The sequence below is a fragment of the Populus alba genome, chromosome 1 (genome assembly GCF_005239225.2).
Source record: "Populus alba chromosome 1, ASM523922v2, whole genome shotgun sequence".
NCBI lineage: Eukaryota > Viridiplantae > Streptophyta > Magnoliopsida > Malpighiales > Salicaceae > Populus > Populus alba.
The window spans coordinates 17,649,061-17,665,939 of record NC_133284.1 but is presented as its reverse complement, the minus strand read 5'-3'; the positions used below and the strand labels follow the sequence as shown (position 1 = coordinate 17,665,939).

At 34.9% G+C, this 16,879-nt stretch overlaps 1 protein-coding gene across 1 annotated transcript; it reads left to right on the top strand.

Annotated features, from left to right (window-relative positions):
• Positions 1–12,181: 12,181 nt before the first annotated feature.
• On the top strand, positions 12,182–14,949 carry LOC118050679 (palmitoyl-acyl carrier protein thioesterase, chloroplastic). The gene is made up of 6 exons (XM_035061094.2): positions 12,182–12,767; positions 13,113–13,246; positions 13,433–13,546; positions 13,671–13,845; positions 13,929–13,997; positions 14,312–14,949. The coding sequence occupies exons 1-6, from the start codon at positions 12,297–12,299 to the stop codon at positions 14,567–14,569; spliced, it is 1,221 nt and encodes a 406-aa protein (XP_034916985.1). The 5' UTR covers positions 12,182–12,296; the 3' UTR covers positions 14,570–14,949.
• Positions 14,950–16,879: the final 1,930 nt, after the last annotated feature.

Here is a 16,879-nt window from a genome sequence, read left to right as displayed (position 1 = left end):
ACCAGCTTATTACTAGTCCCTAGTAATCTAAAGCGTTAAAATAGAGAAACAATTTGCAAGTTCCACAAAGCAAGGCATTCATCATTCAACTTCCATTAATCTATCCAGATAAACAAACTCTCATTAAATTTATATTCCTGCTTCATACTTCGTAAACAAGATATTAATAAACCTTCTTTTTGTGTGCTCAATGAAAACATAGATGATGGGGCTTTTGTTGGAAGAAAACAATATTATGTTCAAATGTTTAAGGTGAACTTCCTTGGGTTGGGATTATTTTTTTTTTCTTTTTATTTATATACACATACAACTTAAAACACAATGTATCTTTAACCCATGTAACGAGTTTTAGGCTAATGACTCCCAGACCAGTTGGTCTTAGGGCATTAGGTGTTGAGACACCCCTACGAGCTTAACAACTCGGGTTGCAGATACTAATACGTAGATAGTGCAATGTTTGATTCTCTTAAGCTTTTCTCCTTAACCCATGTAACAAGCTTTGGGCCAATAGCTCCCAAGTCAGTTGACTTTAGGGTATTAGGTGTTAAAACACCCCTTCGGGCTTAATTGCTTAGGTTATGGAGGCTACGAAACCAAACTTATCCACGTTTTATTATCATCAATACTATCTTTTTTTTTTCTTTTTTCTTTTTTTTTTTCTTTTTCTTTTTTTTTTTTTTCTTTTTCTTTTGTTTTTTTTTTTTTTTTTTTTTTTGCAAATTATATACTATCCTTTACCCTTAGTTGTTACCTTCAACAAAAGAACATAATTACTGTAATAATCCAATGTGCAACCCATAATCATATGTTAAAGTGTGTGTGTGAAAATGAAGGTTTAATAATACTTGTTAAATGAGTATAATGAGCAGAATCAAGTGATAACAATGTGAGAGTTTTGTAAACCTGAATATTTCAAGAAGTATTCTAATAGGCCTTGTTATGAATATTGCAAATAACCATTAGAAAATTTTTTACTACGATGCGTCTCAAGAATAATTCCTCTTTACTCTGCCATCATAGTAATAACAGTTTTGCCAAATGGTTTTTTAAAAACAACAACAGTTAGTTGGTTAGTTTTTTTTTATTTTTTTTTTTTAAACTACTACCCTCTCCCCCCAACCAAAACGAGACATTGTCCTCAATGTCCTAAGGTAGAAAGATAGAGTATAGAAGACATCACCTAAAACAATGAACAATGACAAACCTGAAACACACTTAAACAAATATAAGAAGTAACAAAACAAAATAATATACTATTAATAACACAAAAGACACAAGGTTTCACAGATGAAGGCTCAAATCTAATCTAAGCTTTTTACGGCTTTCCTTAGCTGACCAATCTAGGCGACTCATGCAAGGATCAATGACAGGGATGAAAGATTGTAGTTGGTCAATCAATTGTTCAGCAGTAGCAGCAGAGATTATGATTTGTCGTGCCGAAGATGTTAGAAATTCCTGTTCCACAGCTTGATCAAGGAAAGATAGCAACTTATCATAAAAACCATTAACATTTAACAAACCTATAGGTTTATGGTGAATGTGCAGTTGGGCCCAAGATGAAATATGAAAGATCTCTTCCAATGTGCCCAGACCACCTGGTAAGGCAATGAAGGCATCAGCATGGTTAAACATGGTATTCAGTCGGTCAGACATTGTTGGGACCTGTAGTTCCTCTCCAATTGTTTTTCCAATGATGTCCCCATTTGCTAAAGCTTTGGGGACAACCCCCAAAACTTGACTGCCTCCTAAAAATGCAGCCATTGACACACCTCCCATTAACCCAAGGCTACCTCCCCCATACACTAAATGAATCTTTCTCTCAGCTAGTACCCGACCAAGATGATTTGCTGATTCTAAAAACTCTTTTTCTTTCCCAGAACTGGATTCACCGAAAACACAAATATTTCTTATATGATGACTTGAGGAACCTGCCATTTCTACACACTTCTATATTTGATGAATATATGGGATGAGTAGAAATGAAGGGAAGGAAGAGAAGAATTTATAGATGAAAAAGTGAAAATGCAATCATACCACCTATATGTAGGCCAGCTGTAGTCTCACAAACTCTCTCTCTCTCTCTCTTTATTAATTATTTATTTTGAAAAAGCATGTATGTACAGGTAGTTGTGATTGTGGCTCACATCTTCCCTTGGTTTTACGTCCAAGAACGGCTTAAACGCCCTCTATGGGTCGGGGATAAGCTTCCCATCCAGTTTTCTTAAAAACTGGCAAACAGGGTCTTTTTTAGTCAGATTCCCAAGACTAAGTCGATCATGTTCTTTATGAAAATTGGGTCATAAGTTATGAAATGCATAATGCACATTGCCACCAGGATATGTTGCAAAAGTCAATAAAAGATTACCTAAAGATTCCTTATGTCTTGAAATAAATCCTGACTTTTGACAATTTTCACAAGTTTTGCAGAATGCATGTGTGTCCTTGAACATGGTGGGCCAATAAAATCCATTTTGTAAGATTTTTGCAGTCGTCTCTCTTGATGAGAATTGACTCCCACATGCTTCAGAATGACAAAGTTTAATGACATTACTTACCTCATTGTCGGGAATGCATTTTTGAAATATTTGATCAGGACAATTTTTGAATAAGTAAGGGTCATCTAAGTAAAAGTTCTTCACTTCGTTCAAAAACTTTCCTTTGTCTTCGGTACTCCAGTGAGCTGGCAAATCTCCTGTTGCAAGAAAATTGATATTTTTAGCAAACCAAGGCATTGAGCTGAGAGAAAGTAAGGATTCTTCAGGAAAGTAATCATCGATTGGTGTGATGTCAGATATCAAATATGTTGTCACTCTTGACAAAAGATCGGCATCAATATTTTCGGTGCCTTTTTCATCCATGATTTCTTCCTGAGAATAAATCATTTGCAAATCTTCATATTCATCCAACTCAATTTTACTCAAAGTAGATTCAAGTTGATCATGAACTAATTCTTCAATATGATCTACTTCTTGTAAATCATTATCATCTCCAGGCTGCTTGCAAACGTTGAAAATATTCATCTCCAATGTCATGTTTCCAAAAGATAACTTCATGAGTCCATTCCTACAATTAATCAATGCATTAGAAGTTGCAAGAAACGGACGTCCTAAAATAATAGGAAATGAATTACATGCTTCAACAGGTTGCGTGTCCAAGACAATAAAATCCACAGGATAAATGAATTTATCGACTTGTACTAACACATCTTCGATTATTCCTCTAGGCACTTTTACAGATCTATCGGCGAGTTAAAAGAGTTACAGAAGTTGGTTTTAACTCACCTAGATTGAGACTTTGAAAGACTGAATATGGAAGTAAAATTCACACTAGCTCCAAGATCAAGTAAGGCTCTTTCAATTTTATGTTCTCCAATAAAGCAAGAAATTGTAGGACAACCAGGGTCTTTATATTTCAAAGCATTATTGTTCTGAAGAATGGCACTTACTTGTTCGGCTAAAAAGGCTTTCTTTTTTCACATTCAGTTTTCTCTTCACAGTGCACAGATCTTTCAAAAATTTAGCATAGGAAGGAACCTGTTTAATAGCATCCAACAAAGGTATATTGATCCTTACCTGTTTGAAAATTTCAAAGATTTCAGAGTTGTGATTGACTTTCCTTTGTTTGGTCATGGCATGAGGAAATGGAAGTGCTGGCGGGGAATCAGCCTTTTCTTTGCAATGTTCAGGTTCAACCCCTTCCTTACCCTCAGAGATAGACTCATCATCTTTCTCACAAGGTTCAAGAATGAGTTTTTCAATAACCTTACCACTACGAAGAGTGATGACTGATTTGACTTGATCCATGTGTTGGCTTCCAGAACCACTTGCATTTGCATTGTATTGCCCCTTTGGATTTTGCTGTGGTTGAGAAGGAAACTTACCTTTCTCTTGGAAACTAAGAGCAGTTGTTAATTTTGCAAGAGAATCTTTAAAATCGGTCATGCTTTGAGCAAGTTGAGTATTGATTGTCTCCTGCTTTTCAATGAATGCATGCAATGTTTCCTCAAAATTTCTTCTAGGAGGTGGAGCATAAGGAGGTGCATATCCATGAGAATTTTGGAAATTATGGTGTGCTTGAAACGGTGGCTGTGAAGTTTGTGTATTATTGTTGTCACTCTTCCAACTGAAATTTAGGTGATTTCTCCAACCAGGATTGTATGTTTGCGAGTATGGGTTATGGTTGGGCATTTGGAAACTGTTTAAAGCATGGGCTTGTTGATGTAGGCATTCCTTAAAAGAAGGCAAAGTTGGACAATTATTTGTTGCATGCTCATTTGTTTCACAGATTTGACATACAATGTCTTGAACAGATTTTAATTGACCACTCTTTTTCAATTCTAGTGCCTCGACTTTTCTAGCTAAAGATGCAAACTTGGCTTGAAGGTAATGATCTTCCCTAAGGTTGTGCATACCCCCACTAGATGTATGAGGTTGAGTTTTACCTGGTGCCTCATAAGTACCTGTGGTGTCCCAATTTTGAGCATTTTCAGCTAGCAAGTCTAGGTACTCCATTGCTTCATTAGGGTCTTTATCTTCAAAAGTTCCATTGCACATCAATTCAACCATTTGCCTATCTCTAGGTGTTAAACCTTCATAAAAATGTGAAACCAATCTCCATGTTTCAAAACCATGATGAGGGCAAGTATTAAGCAAATCTCGATACCTATCCCAACATTGGTAAAATGTTTCTCCTGGTTTTTGAGTGAAAGTGATGATTTGTCTTTTGAAAGAGTTTGTTCTGTGAGATGAAAAAAACTTCTTTAAAAATTGTTGTTGCATTTCATCCCAAGCACGAATAGATCCTGGTCTTAAATTTTGTAGCCATGTTTTAGCTTTATCTTTTAATGAAAAAGGAAAAAGCTTTAATCGAATGGTGTTCATGCTACAATTTGAGTCATTATAGGTATTACAGACCTCCTCAAATTCCCTTAAATGCAAGTATGGATTTTCTAAGTCTAAGCCATGAAAAGATGGTAAAAGTTGAATAATGTCTGGCTTAAAATTAAAATGAGATGCATCAGGAGGGAAAACTATGCATGAGGGTGCACTTGTTCTTGTGGGATTCATGTGGTCTCTAAGTGTTCTCATACGGTTATTCTCATTATTCTCATTATGAAGTGATTGATTATCTTCTTCGGCCATATTTTCTGAAAATGATGAGGATACCCTACAAAGTCTACCACTTAATGTACGTGACCAAACTCTCATGCACGTGTAAGAAGAGAATAAAAGCAAGAAAAGAAAATAGAAGAAAAAGAAACAAAACAAAACAAAGGAAACAAAAATAGATAAAATGAAAAGTGAAAAGAGAAAATAAATTAAATATTATAATTTATACAAGAATTTACCTCCCCGGCAACGACGCTAAAAACTTGACACGACCAAAAGCTTGATGTCTTTTCCCAAGTGCAGGAGTGTCGAAGTAATAAATAACCAAGTAAGATCGGGGTCGAACCACAGAGAGGTTAATTGTATAAATTATAAATAACAATACAACAACAACAATAACAACAATAACAATAATTATTATTATAATACTCAGTACGTGGCGTTGTTACACCTGAGAATGATCCAAAGATCGGGGTCACAGGTTTCCAGCCTATATACTGAGTTTATGAAAAGATCAAAGGGATATATTACAGAATGTAAATAACAACAACAACAATAATAAAAATAATAATAGTAGTAGTAGTAGCAATAGAAGAAGATGAAGAAATTAATGAGAACTTTGAGTTGGAAGATTAATGTAAGGATTAAACAATGATAAAAACGAATGTCAAGGTTAGAGGATCCACTAATGGTACTTCAAACAAAATATAATATAAACTCTTATTACTCAATTGGAAACCACACATAAAGGAGGTTCCAATCAGATTATAAATTGTTAACATGATTACATTAGTTATCTTATTCGAATAAAGCTAATACTTGTAAATGTTGGCAGGCGTTCATGATTATAACTTATGTTTAACAACAAATCAAGTCCCTTTCATAGCTCAGGTGTCGTTTATACCATACAGTATGGGCTATGAAAGTACCAAGTATTTGTTGTACCAAGTGTTATACAACATAAATCTAGATTAACCATTTAACAAGCAAAGTATTAAAAGTGAACAAGATAACAAATATAAAACATGTTAGTATCCATCGTTAAGGTCCATGTTAAGTTTATATTATACTTATTCTTACACCATTAGTGTGACCTTTTCACCTTGACATAATTAACTTAGCTAAACATAATGAAAGAAAGAAACATAAATAAACAAGATAAGAACATAAATGAGAAAGAAGTTAACTAAGTAAAAGAAAGGAAATGAAGTGCATAAACTTGATATTAATGAAAGCAAGACATAAGCAATACAAAGAGAGAAAGCAAGAGCATGATCTTGATCTGAACACCAAGATGCCTCAATACATGGTAAGTGCCTCCTTTTATAGGCCAAAATTTGGAACTATTGATTTGTTGACTAATTGATGAGTGGGTGGCCATATCTTGACTTGATAACAATCCTTATCTTCTTGTCTGAACAAGACGTCATTGCTAACATCATAATTTGCCCAGAATCCTCAGGAATGTTCTAGGAAATTGTCTCAGCTTTCCAACAAAAAAAAAGATGAGGTCATTTGGACTTCTAGAACTCAAGATATGGGCTGAACACTAAATAGTGTCTGGGCTGCAGGACAGCTTCGGACTTCTTCGTTGTTCCTATATTTTGGACTTGAAAACGGCCTTCTTAGATCTTGGTGTCCAAATGAAAGTTGTAGGCCTATGTTTTACCTTTCCATCCATATAAAATGAACCTAAATCCGAGATCTAGAGCTCCAGATATGATCCAATTACCGAGCACTGTTCCGGTTTGGACTGCACCGACATCTCTTTTCTAAGTTTGGCCATCTCTTTGTCCTTTAACTTTCAATGCTTAAACTCATCAATCAATCCTTTTATTTATGTGATAGTCCTGCATTTAAAATGAGCATTTACCATAAATTAAGGTATCTTATAATATCAAACTTGTTATTATAAAACATACTTTAGTTAAGGAGTTATTGATACTTCAAGTGCAAAATGATGATATAAAACCTTGATAAACATGCACTTTTAAGTACTAATCAGAAAAATATTTGTAAATATGGTTTATCTGGCACAAATATGGGGAGACAAGAAATTCTTGTCTCTTATCAGTAAAATATGGACTCGGAGTTGCCACCTAGTATTCTGGTTACTAGGAACCCTAACTGATCTCAAAGATCAGGTACGAAGACTGGTTGTGTAAAGAGAAGGTATTAGCACCCTAATTACGGCCTACCTAAGGTAGGCTGTATTATTTTAATGGCTGATAAAATCTAAGGTCTTGTTATGTTTTCTAATTGTTGGTTTGTTTAACGTTCAAGAAAAGCCCTCCTTATTAAGGAGTTTTTTATCTTAATGAGGTAGAACCTAACCGTTATAGCGTTCGAAAAAAAGAATTTAATATCCAGAATACGTATTACGTGTAATATCATACCCTGGATACTAAAAGAAAAATAAATAGAATTTTTGTTGTTCTTAAAATTTTGGCCAATGTTCGCTTGACTTTAATAAACTGGTTATTAAAGCCAAAATGCATGCTAAAACATTGTTTTTTGGTATATGAAAAACACAATATGATTTTTTAGCTTTGAGACACTTGGCCATATGCACAAAAACATTTTTTTTTCCTTTCTTTCAATTTTTTTGTATTTTTGAAAGTTTTTGATGAAAATCGGGTATTTTAATACTGGATTTGTATTTTTACGACATAAAATATAGGTCGATATTAAGCAAAATGGATAAAATAAAACACACGAGAAAATCAAAAATGGGTTTTTAGAATGGGCCAGCACCGACCCAAAATATAAATGGGCTAGCAAGGCCCAACATAAAGAAAATGGGCCAGCATCGGCTCAAAAATTATAATTAGCTAGTTACTGTGCACAACACATTATTTTCAACTAATTATTTTCAATTGCTGCAGAACATGAATTGCTCATGTTCTTCATGCAAATGAAAGCAGAGGTATATGGAGCAACGAAGGGGAAAAAGGAAGAAGAGAGAGGTGGGGAAACTGAACCGCGGTGGCTGTTGTGGAAGCTTTAGGTGGTGCTTGTTGGTGACGAAATAACGGTGGCTTTAGGTGGCGTTCTTTCTCTCTTCTCTACTTTTTTTTCCTTCTCTCTTCTGTGTTTTTTTTTTTTCTTTATTCCCTTCTTCCCCTTTCTTGTTTTCTTTTGGTGTTCAACTCTTTTTTTTTTAGTCTCTCGAGCCTCTTTGCTCTCTTATCTTGTTTTCTTCTTCTCCTCCGCTGTTTTTATAGGCAAAAACAGGGGGGACGTTGTTGGGGCGGCCATTGTGTTGCCACTCCACAACTGCCCAAGTGGCGTTCCCTTTTTTTTTTACCGCCCCGTGATAGGCCACGGGTCAGAGGTTGAAGTGGGGCTATGGTTGGTGTCTTTTGATGCTTTTGAGGAAGAGAAGTCGGTGAAAACAGGGGAATAAAACCTTTTTCTTCCCCTGTTTTCTGCATGTCCAGGGAAGAAGAAAGGCTGCAGTGATGTTCAAAACGACACTGTTTTGGGCTTTCTGTATTTTTTTTTGGTGAACAGTATATGAAACGACGATGTTTTCCCAAAACATGTCGTTTCATTTAAATGGGAATTGGCGCCAAAACGCGTCATATTCAAAATCAGGCCTTCAATTTGTGTGTATTTTGCATTTTGATCCTTGGTCTCGTATTTATTCAATTAAGTCCCTAATTGGTCATCAAACTTCAATATTTATGCAATTAAGCCCCTGATTTGACCAAATTAACTCTCAAAATTATAATTTGACCCCAGTACATTAATTTCCTCCAATTAAAGCCCAAATTAACTCTAAAATCAATTTTTCGTGTAATCAAAACCTCCATAAATTCAATTAAACCTTTAATAAAATTTAATTGAGTCCATAAACATCTGATTTTGGACTTTTCTTCCTCAAATTGAATTTTTTTTGTCAATAGGGCTATAATCAATCAATAAAATACTGCCAAATTTTAATTTTTGTATTTTTAAACCTCCTTGACCAATTTTGACCATTTTTTGAGTGTTTTGACATCATTTTTCACTATCATATTTTTTTGATAATATTTTTGATTTTTTGCATTTTATTAATTTTTTGAAAAGAGAAAAAATGTGAAATGGAGAATAACCCAAAAATGGGTTATGACAATGTTCATGAAAATAGACATAATAGGAGATATATATATGATGAGATTCAATGTCAAAACATTAATAACCAAGGTGAGAGGAACTGTAGCAAAAAAACACACATGGAGAAGAACACAAATCCATTTTATGATTATTATAGGGACATAAAAAAGGAAAGCAAAGACATCCAAAAGTACGCAAAAAATGATAATTAGAAAACCGTTGAAACAAACAATCAAACGGAGATCAATTTTCATGAACAAGAGTAGGCATGGGATTTATGAGACAAACCAAATTGTTGAAAGCATAATTCCAAAACCAGAATGGTGCTTTACATTGTTCTAGAAGAGTAAGGCCGGTTTCCACAATATGTTGATGACGTCTTTCAACTATGCCATTTTGTTTGTGAGTGTGAGGACAGATCAGACGGTGATGAATATCAATGGTCTGAAAGAAAGTGGAGAGTTTGCGATATTTATCGCCCCAATCAGTTTGAACATATTTTATTTTTAATGAAAATTGACGCTCAACAAGAGTTTGAAATTAGTGAAAAACAAAGTTAACATCAGATTTGGAAACAAGTGGATAATACCATATATATTTTGTGTGCGCATCAATAAAGATAAAAAAATAACGATAGCCATCCGAAGAAAAAAGGGGAGTAGGACCCCATACATCACTAAAAATTAATTCAAGAGGAGCAGAAGTTTTGTGACTAATAGGTCCTAAAGAAAAACGCAATGATTTTCCTAATGGACAACTTTGACATTCAAGATAAAAACGTTTGTTGTTACAAATAATCTTATTTTTCGAGACTAAACATTGAAAAATATGAGAGGTAGGATGACCTAGTTGACGATGTCATAAATCAACAGAAGCAGAAATGTGGGGAGATCAATAGGCTTAAGGAACTGACGGAATGGAAGACTTGAACCTAGATAAAGTATAGAGACCATGTTTACTCTGTCCTGAGAGGAGTACTTCATTGGTGTTGAGATCCTTTACATAAAACAGAAAAGGGTTAAACTCAAAATAAACATTATTATCGAAACATAATTTTTGAACAAAAATCAAAAGTTTCGTGATTGCAGGAACATGAAGGACATTAGACAAAGTGAAAGAACGATGTGGGGTATATAGTTTGGTATGACCAATATGAGATATAGAAAGTCCTTTACCATCACCAACATGCAAATTATCGTTACCAAGGTATGGTTCTGAAGCAGTCAAGGTTATGAGGTTAGGTGTGACGTGTTCATTTGCACCGTTGTCTGGAAACCATTTAGCAGTACTTGTAGGATTGTGCAACGCCAGATTGACACTATGTTGTTGGCCATAGCCCAATTGCTGAAGTTAAGGGTAGTGAGGAGCAGTATGGATGAATGCTTGGCACAATTGGCAGCGTGGATTGGACCCCCTATTGCGCTGCCAATTTCCCTGCAAGTTGCCTTGTCTGTTGTCATTGCTAGAGGTGTTGTGGAAGCTGCGAAAGTCGGGCCTGGAACCAAAAGTTCTATGCCCTATGTGATTGAATTGGTAAGGACGCCAACTTCCATTAAAACAGCCTCTATTTCGACCAAACTATGTAGTAGACTGACGTTGAGAGATAAATGCTGAAGGAGGTATGTTCGGTGTGGGCAACAGAGGTGCATGAATTGCAGCAGACCCTCTGGACAAATGGGAGGATTTGTGAATAAATTCATGTGTTAGTAGATGACTAAGCAAATTTGCATATGGAAAAGGATCTGCCATTGTAACAAGACTTGTTACTCAGTCCTTAAATTATCCATGAAGGCCACGAAACACATATAAGTTGAAATCCTCTAGCGAAATAGGCCGACCAACAAAGGTTAGCTCATTAAATAAGACCTTAGCTTTTGCATAAATTGAGTTATCGATTCATCACCTTGTCGAAGGTCTTGAAGGGAGCCATGAAGTTGCATAATACGAGAATTGGATGTGGTAGCTAAAGCTTGCTCGAGTGTGTGCCAGACAGAGCATGAGGTTGGAGAATCAACAACAAGATGAAGAACTTCCATGGATAGCGAAAAGAGCAGGGCACTTAGAATGAGTTGGTCCTGTTGTTTCCAACGAAAAAAAAGTTGAGATACCTGAAGAGAGACATCATTGACAACAAGAACATGTGAAGAGGAGCAAAAGTTTGAACCATCAACAAAGCCGAAAACTCCTTGGCCTAGAAGATACGACTTTATTTACATTCACCAATACAAATAATTGGTGTTTGTGAATTTTAAGAAGATCACTTGGTGAGTGTGGGAGAGGGACACAATTGCAGCAACAGAAGTGGCAGAGACTTCAGAAGAAGAGGGCTGCAACAGAAGAGCATTATTGGGGCATGGCCAATATCTGTGGGACGTGGCCACAGCAGAACAGAAGCTGAGGAAGAAGGTGGTGCTACGGCAGGGGAGGAAGATGGCACTACCGGTGCTGCCAAGAGAGAGATAGCTTCTGACGGGGAGGAATACATTGCAGAGAGGAGAGGAGGTGCTTTAGTTTACATAGGACTCTAATATCAAATTGAGAATAACAGAATGACTTAGGTTAGCCTTAGCCAACATTTTCTATTTATATATGTAGCAAAACACGATAATAACCGTAAAGATTACAATATTAAAATAATTCTACATTAATTTACTATTCAGTGATATCTATGATATACATTATATAATAGATGCTGATGCATTACTACCGCAAGTTAAAAACCAGCTGGTGAAAAGTCTCGTATATATTTGTCGTAAATTTTCAAGTTTTTCACAAATTTCTTAATATTACTACAACTTTGTTACTCTTTCTTTCGTACGAATTCCACAAGGAGGTCTAATGAGTCAGCCAAACTACAGTACCAAACCAGTTCTATCCCATCCTAGCTAGATAGCTATAAATGCACCTGTTGTGGAAAATACACCTACCAACACGTAATAACGATTCTGATGTTTGGCTGATAGTGATCCCCCCACCTTTTAATTTACGTCTGTCTGTATTCGTATCAAAAGCCACTTATATAATATATGTAGAGTATTTCGGAATTTCAGTCATAAAGATCATCTACTTCTTCTTCTACCTCCTTTCAGGATGATGTTTTCACTGATATTGCCTTCCTCCAGCAAAACAATGAGTATGTCGGGGACGCCTAATTATAGCTCGAGTGTTGACGGAAGAAGGGCCGATTTTAGCACAATTGCTAGTGGCTTTCCAGGGAAGGTACGCGTCCAAACCCTTCTCAGGAAAACACCTCGCAGTCTACAATCACCAGCAAAAAGCATGAAGCATGAGATGGATATAACTTCCGCAACAGAGAGAAAGCTGGTGAAACAGTTGCGTGCTTCAAACACGCATTCTTTTGTTGCGGACAGTAGTACTCGTGCAGTCAATGGGAAATATCAGAAACTCACTGACGATTGGGAATCAAAGAAGCTTGATTTGATAACCGGTGGAAGGTTGCTTCAAGATGGCCTTGTTTATAGGCAAAACATTTCGGTTAGATCTTTTGAAATAGGCGGTGACAGAAAAATGTCCTTTGGTGCCTTGCTGAATCACTTACAGGTTGTGTTTCTATTTCATTTCCAAACACCTAGCACTAGCATTCCTTCTATTTCCCTAGCATGTGTCAGGTTTTATCTTAGGTTGATTGTTACAAAGCCAAGTAGTTTGCCAGTGCCTTCAGACGCGTTTTATTGTTCGTCTGATTGCTCTTTGGGTAAATTGTCTTGATTTGCATGTTTTTTGGCAACGGGAGAAGGTCTGTATTCGCCTCCCTGTGTTTTTTTTTGTTTCTTAAATTTGGCCTCTGCCTGTTATATATATGTCATCCTTGATAATTAATTTATAAACCTTAATTTGACTACTCATATTAATTGTCTCCCCGCATATATATTTATATTTGTGCAGGATACTGCACTTAACCAAAGTAGAATTACAGGGCTAATCGCGGATGGTTTTGGTTCAACACGAGAGATGAGTAGAAATAACCTTATATGGGTAGTTTCAACTCTGCATACAGTAGTGGATCGCTATCCTACCTGGTAAGGCAACACACACACACACACACACACACACACACACACACACCTGTTTTCTTCTTATCTTCAAGAGTTTTGGGATTCTGTTTGGATTTAAATGCATGATGCTTTAACATTAACAATCGTACAAAGCTTGAGGTTTCAAAGTAATGATATATTGTGATGCTCTTCTGTCAATAACAATCGAAGGACTGATGTTGTTGAAGTAGACACTTGGATGTATGCGTCGGGAAAGAATGGTCTGGGTCGTGACTGGATATTTCGTGACAGCAAGACTGGTGAAACTCTGGCTAACGCAACCAGGTTCTTTTTATATCATTGTCCTGTAAATTAATTACCAGCAACAAGTCATTTCGTTTTTTCTCCAACAAGTCTGGTGTCTTGTCTGAGATTACATTATTAAGAGGTTTATTGTACATGAATGCAGCGTATACGTGATGATGAATAAGAAAACGAGGAGATTGTCCAAGATTGCCAAGGAAGTGAGGGATGAAATCGAGCCTTATTTAATGGATTGTGAGTGTCCCATCATCAATAAGGATAGCAGAAAGATACTGAAACTTGATGTTAGCACAGCAGATCAAATATGCACAGGTTTATCAGTAAGTCTCTTTAATTAATTACGAGTTTCCACTCAGAATTAATTTGCTGTTCTTGATCATTAAACAATTTTCCTGAAACACAGCCTGGATGGAACGACATGGATATCAATCAGCATGTGAGCAATGTAAAGTATATTGACTGGATTCTTGAGGTGGGCAACATTTTTTGTGTAATCGATTGCTCAAAATGTGCTACAGAAACTCGAATCATCAAAAATATTATACAAAATTATGTAAACCAATCTTAAAACGCATGATCATTAATTCTATGAAACTCGAATTACCAGCCATTTGGAATCATGTTAAAATCAATCACGCAGAGTACCAATCTAAAATGCCATCATCAAATCAATGACCAATCTGGCAAATGTGTTGTTGAAAATCTCTTATTTGAAGGGCTGCTTTATTAATGCATGAAAATTATTCATGCACATCTAAAGGAGAAAAATGGCTTGTCATTTCCCAGAGCGTTCCCCGTTCATTAATGGAGCGTTACTACCTCAACGCAATGACTCTGGAATACAAGAAGGAGTGTGACATGGACAGTGTGTTGCAGTCTCTCTCCAAAATGGTTGGTGGAGGCAATAGTGATTCCTTCAGCGCAAATAAGGTGATAGAGTATGATCACATGCTTCGTCTCGAGAATGGAAGGGAGATCCTGAGAGGAAGGACCGAGTGGAAGCTTAAAGACACGAACAGCTGCGTCAATAATTATATATATTGAAGTGCAGATTAATTCCAGCTGAAAATACTGCACAGTACGTGCGAATAAATATATATATGCGCAAGCTCCAGTTCAATTGATGCTACTGTAGCTCTCCTATGTTACAATATATATATACACAAGGAAGGTACCGTGGATGTACACTTGCTTGTATCTTGTCTAGTTAATAAGTTTATATATATATTAAAAAAAAAAGTAGAAAAAAAAGAAGGTATTGCTGTTCTTCAATGAACGTACGTGAGTGCTTAAAGCTAGATTTGGCTTCATTGCGCTCTTTGGATACTTGAATCTAACTTTGGAAGTTAGAAGTTATTTATTGAACTCGTGTTTTTGTGCTTTTATGTGAGTACTCCTATTATAATTTTATTTTTATTAATGGATTCAAGACTGTTAAAGAATTTTCTTCTTTCTTTCATGGGGATGTATACATTTCCTTAAATAGTTTGTGTCTCTTGATTGACAGATTGTTCAGAACTTGCTGCTGAGCACAACACTAAGTTTTTCTGAATGAAAATATATCAGATATACACTACCTTAAAACGAAAACAAAAATAATTGAAATCTTCCTTTTATTTCTTTTCCTTCTTCCCTTTTCTCTGGCTTTCCAACTTTTATCTAACAAAAACTCTTCTAACTTCTAAACAAAAATATCAAAAATATTGGCATGACAATAATTAATTATATAAAAATGTGGGTTTACTTGAAAAAAAAAACAGTAGAGCACAACACATTTTTTTATTTTAATATTAAGATATTAATATATTTAATAACCTCTAGTTTAATAGTTAAATTAATGATACGTCTCATGAACATGATCATAGTGTACTAACTTGGATAGTTAAATGTCTTTTTCTTTATTTTTTTTTATTATCTCTTTGATTAGCTTTTTTGTTTTTTATTTTAATTTGAAATTAAATTGAAAAGTTATTTAAGAATGAAAAATTATATTAAAAGAAGTTTTGGGCTTGGATAGTGTCGAGTTAATATAGAATTAGAGATTAGTTCAAACGAAGAAGGCGTCATCCACACTTTTCATGATCATGTTTCCATCAACGTTCAGGAGATCACAAAGAAAGTAGCTCACCAATGAGCATGCAGTTTAATGACACCAACCAAAATGAGGCTCAAATTACTATGCTTGGAAGGAGGACAGTCATACAATATTGTTTTAGGATCAACAAGCCCTTTGCGTGCATCAGTACCACTACAGCAAATGAGAAAAAAAAAAAACAGAAAACCCAATAGAAGGAGATCGAAATATCTATGTTCAATTGTTGAATCCCTCTGCCTTTATATTTTGTTTTATAAGAGTCCCTTTTTCATGACATCATGCATGAGCTCATATGATAGATTTCTATTGAAGTAACTCTTCCATTTACGAAAGCATTAAAGAAATATGAAAATAAAAAATAAACAAGTGAAAAAATAATTTACTTTAATTAATTAGGTCTTTATAGATTTTTTTTTCTTGGTTAATTTACTTTATTTTAATCATTAATTAATTATCACCTCAAATAAAAAATTTAAAAAAGAAAGAGTTATTGGTTTGTGGTTTCTTAAGCATTCTACTTAGTACTCTAACAGAAAGATGTCATGTAGATGTACGAACTCCCTACGCTGCAACTACAATAAAAGTACTTTAATTGAAGAAATAAAGTGCAAAAGGACTTAATTGATGTGAAAAAGAATAGGAGGTTTCAATAAAAAATATTGAAAAAGTATAATGACCAAAGATATATAAACCTTTTTCTTTTTGTAATGTTTAGTTTGAAATAATAAATTAAAATTTAAAGTATATGGATCATGGACCGGAAATAGTAATATGGTAGTGTAGTATATGGATCAGCAAATACTGCACGGTACGTGCGAATAAATATATATATGCTCAAGCTCCAGTTCAATCGATGCTACTGTAGCTCTCCTATGTTACAAAATATATATATATACAAGGAAGGTACCGTGGATGCAGCGGCGGAGCTAGAACTATTTGTTAGGAGGGTCATAATTAATATAATAAAATATAATATTTATTTTACTTTATTGTATATAAGTTATAAAAAAACTTGTATAATTTAGTTTTATTCAAATAACTTACTATAAACATATAATTATCTTTGTATGAGGTAAAAGGTTTGAAGAAATACCAAATTGAGTCAAAGCAACGAAGTTAATTTTATCTTCATAATATATTCATCACTTTAATGTTAGTCTTTATATCTATCAGATATAAACATACAAAGTATATAAGAAACATTAGCTAAAACGAAACATTATTTATGTTTGATAAACTTTGAAATAAAGCAAAAAATA

What these genes read in the sequence shown, in the direction of transcription:
- LOC118050679 (XM_035061094.2), top strand. Translation starts at nt 12,297, where the DNA reads ATGATGTTTTCACTGATATTGCCTTCCTCCAGCAAAACAATGAGTATG. An exon ending in ACTCTGGCTAACGCAACCAG is followed by an intron (nt 13,547 to 13,670) that starts GTTCTTTTTATA and finishes ACATGAATGCAG; the next exon opens with CGTATACGTGATGATGAATA. An exon ending in ATATTGACTGGATTCTTGAG is followed by an intron (nt 13,998 to 14,311) that starts GTGGGCAACATT and finishes GTCATTTCCCAG; the next exon opens with AGCGTTCCCCGTTCATTAAT.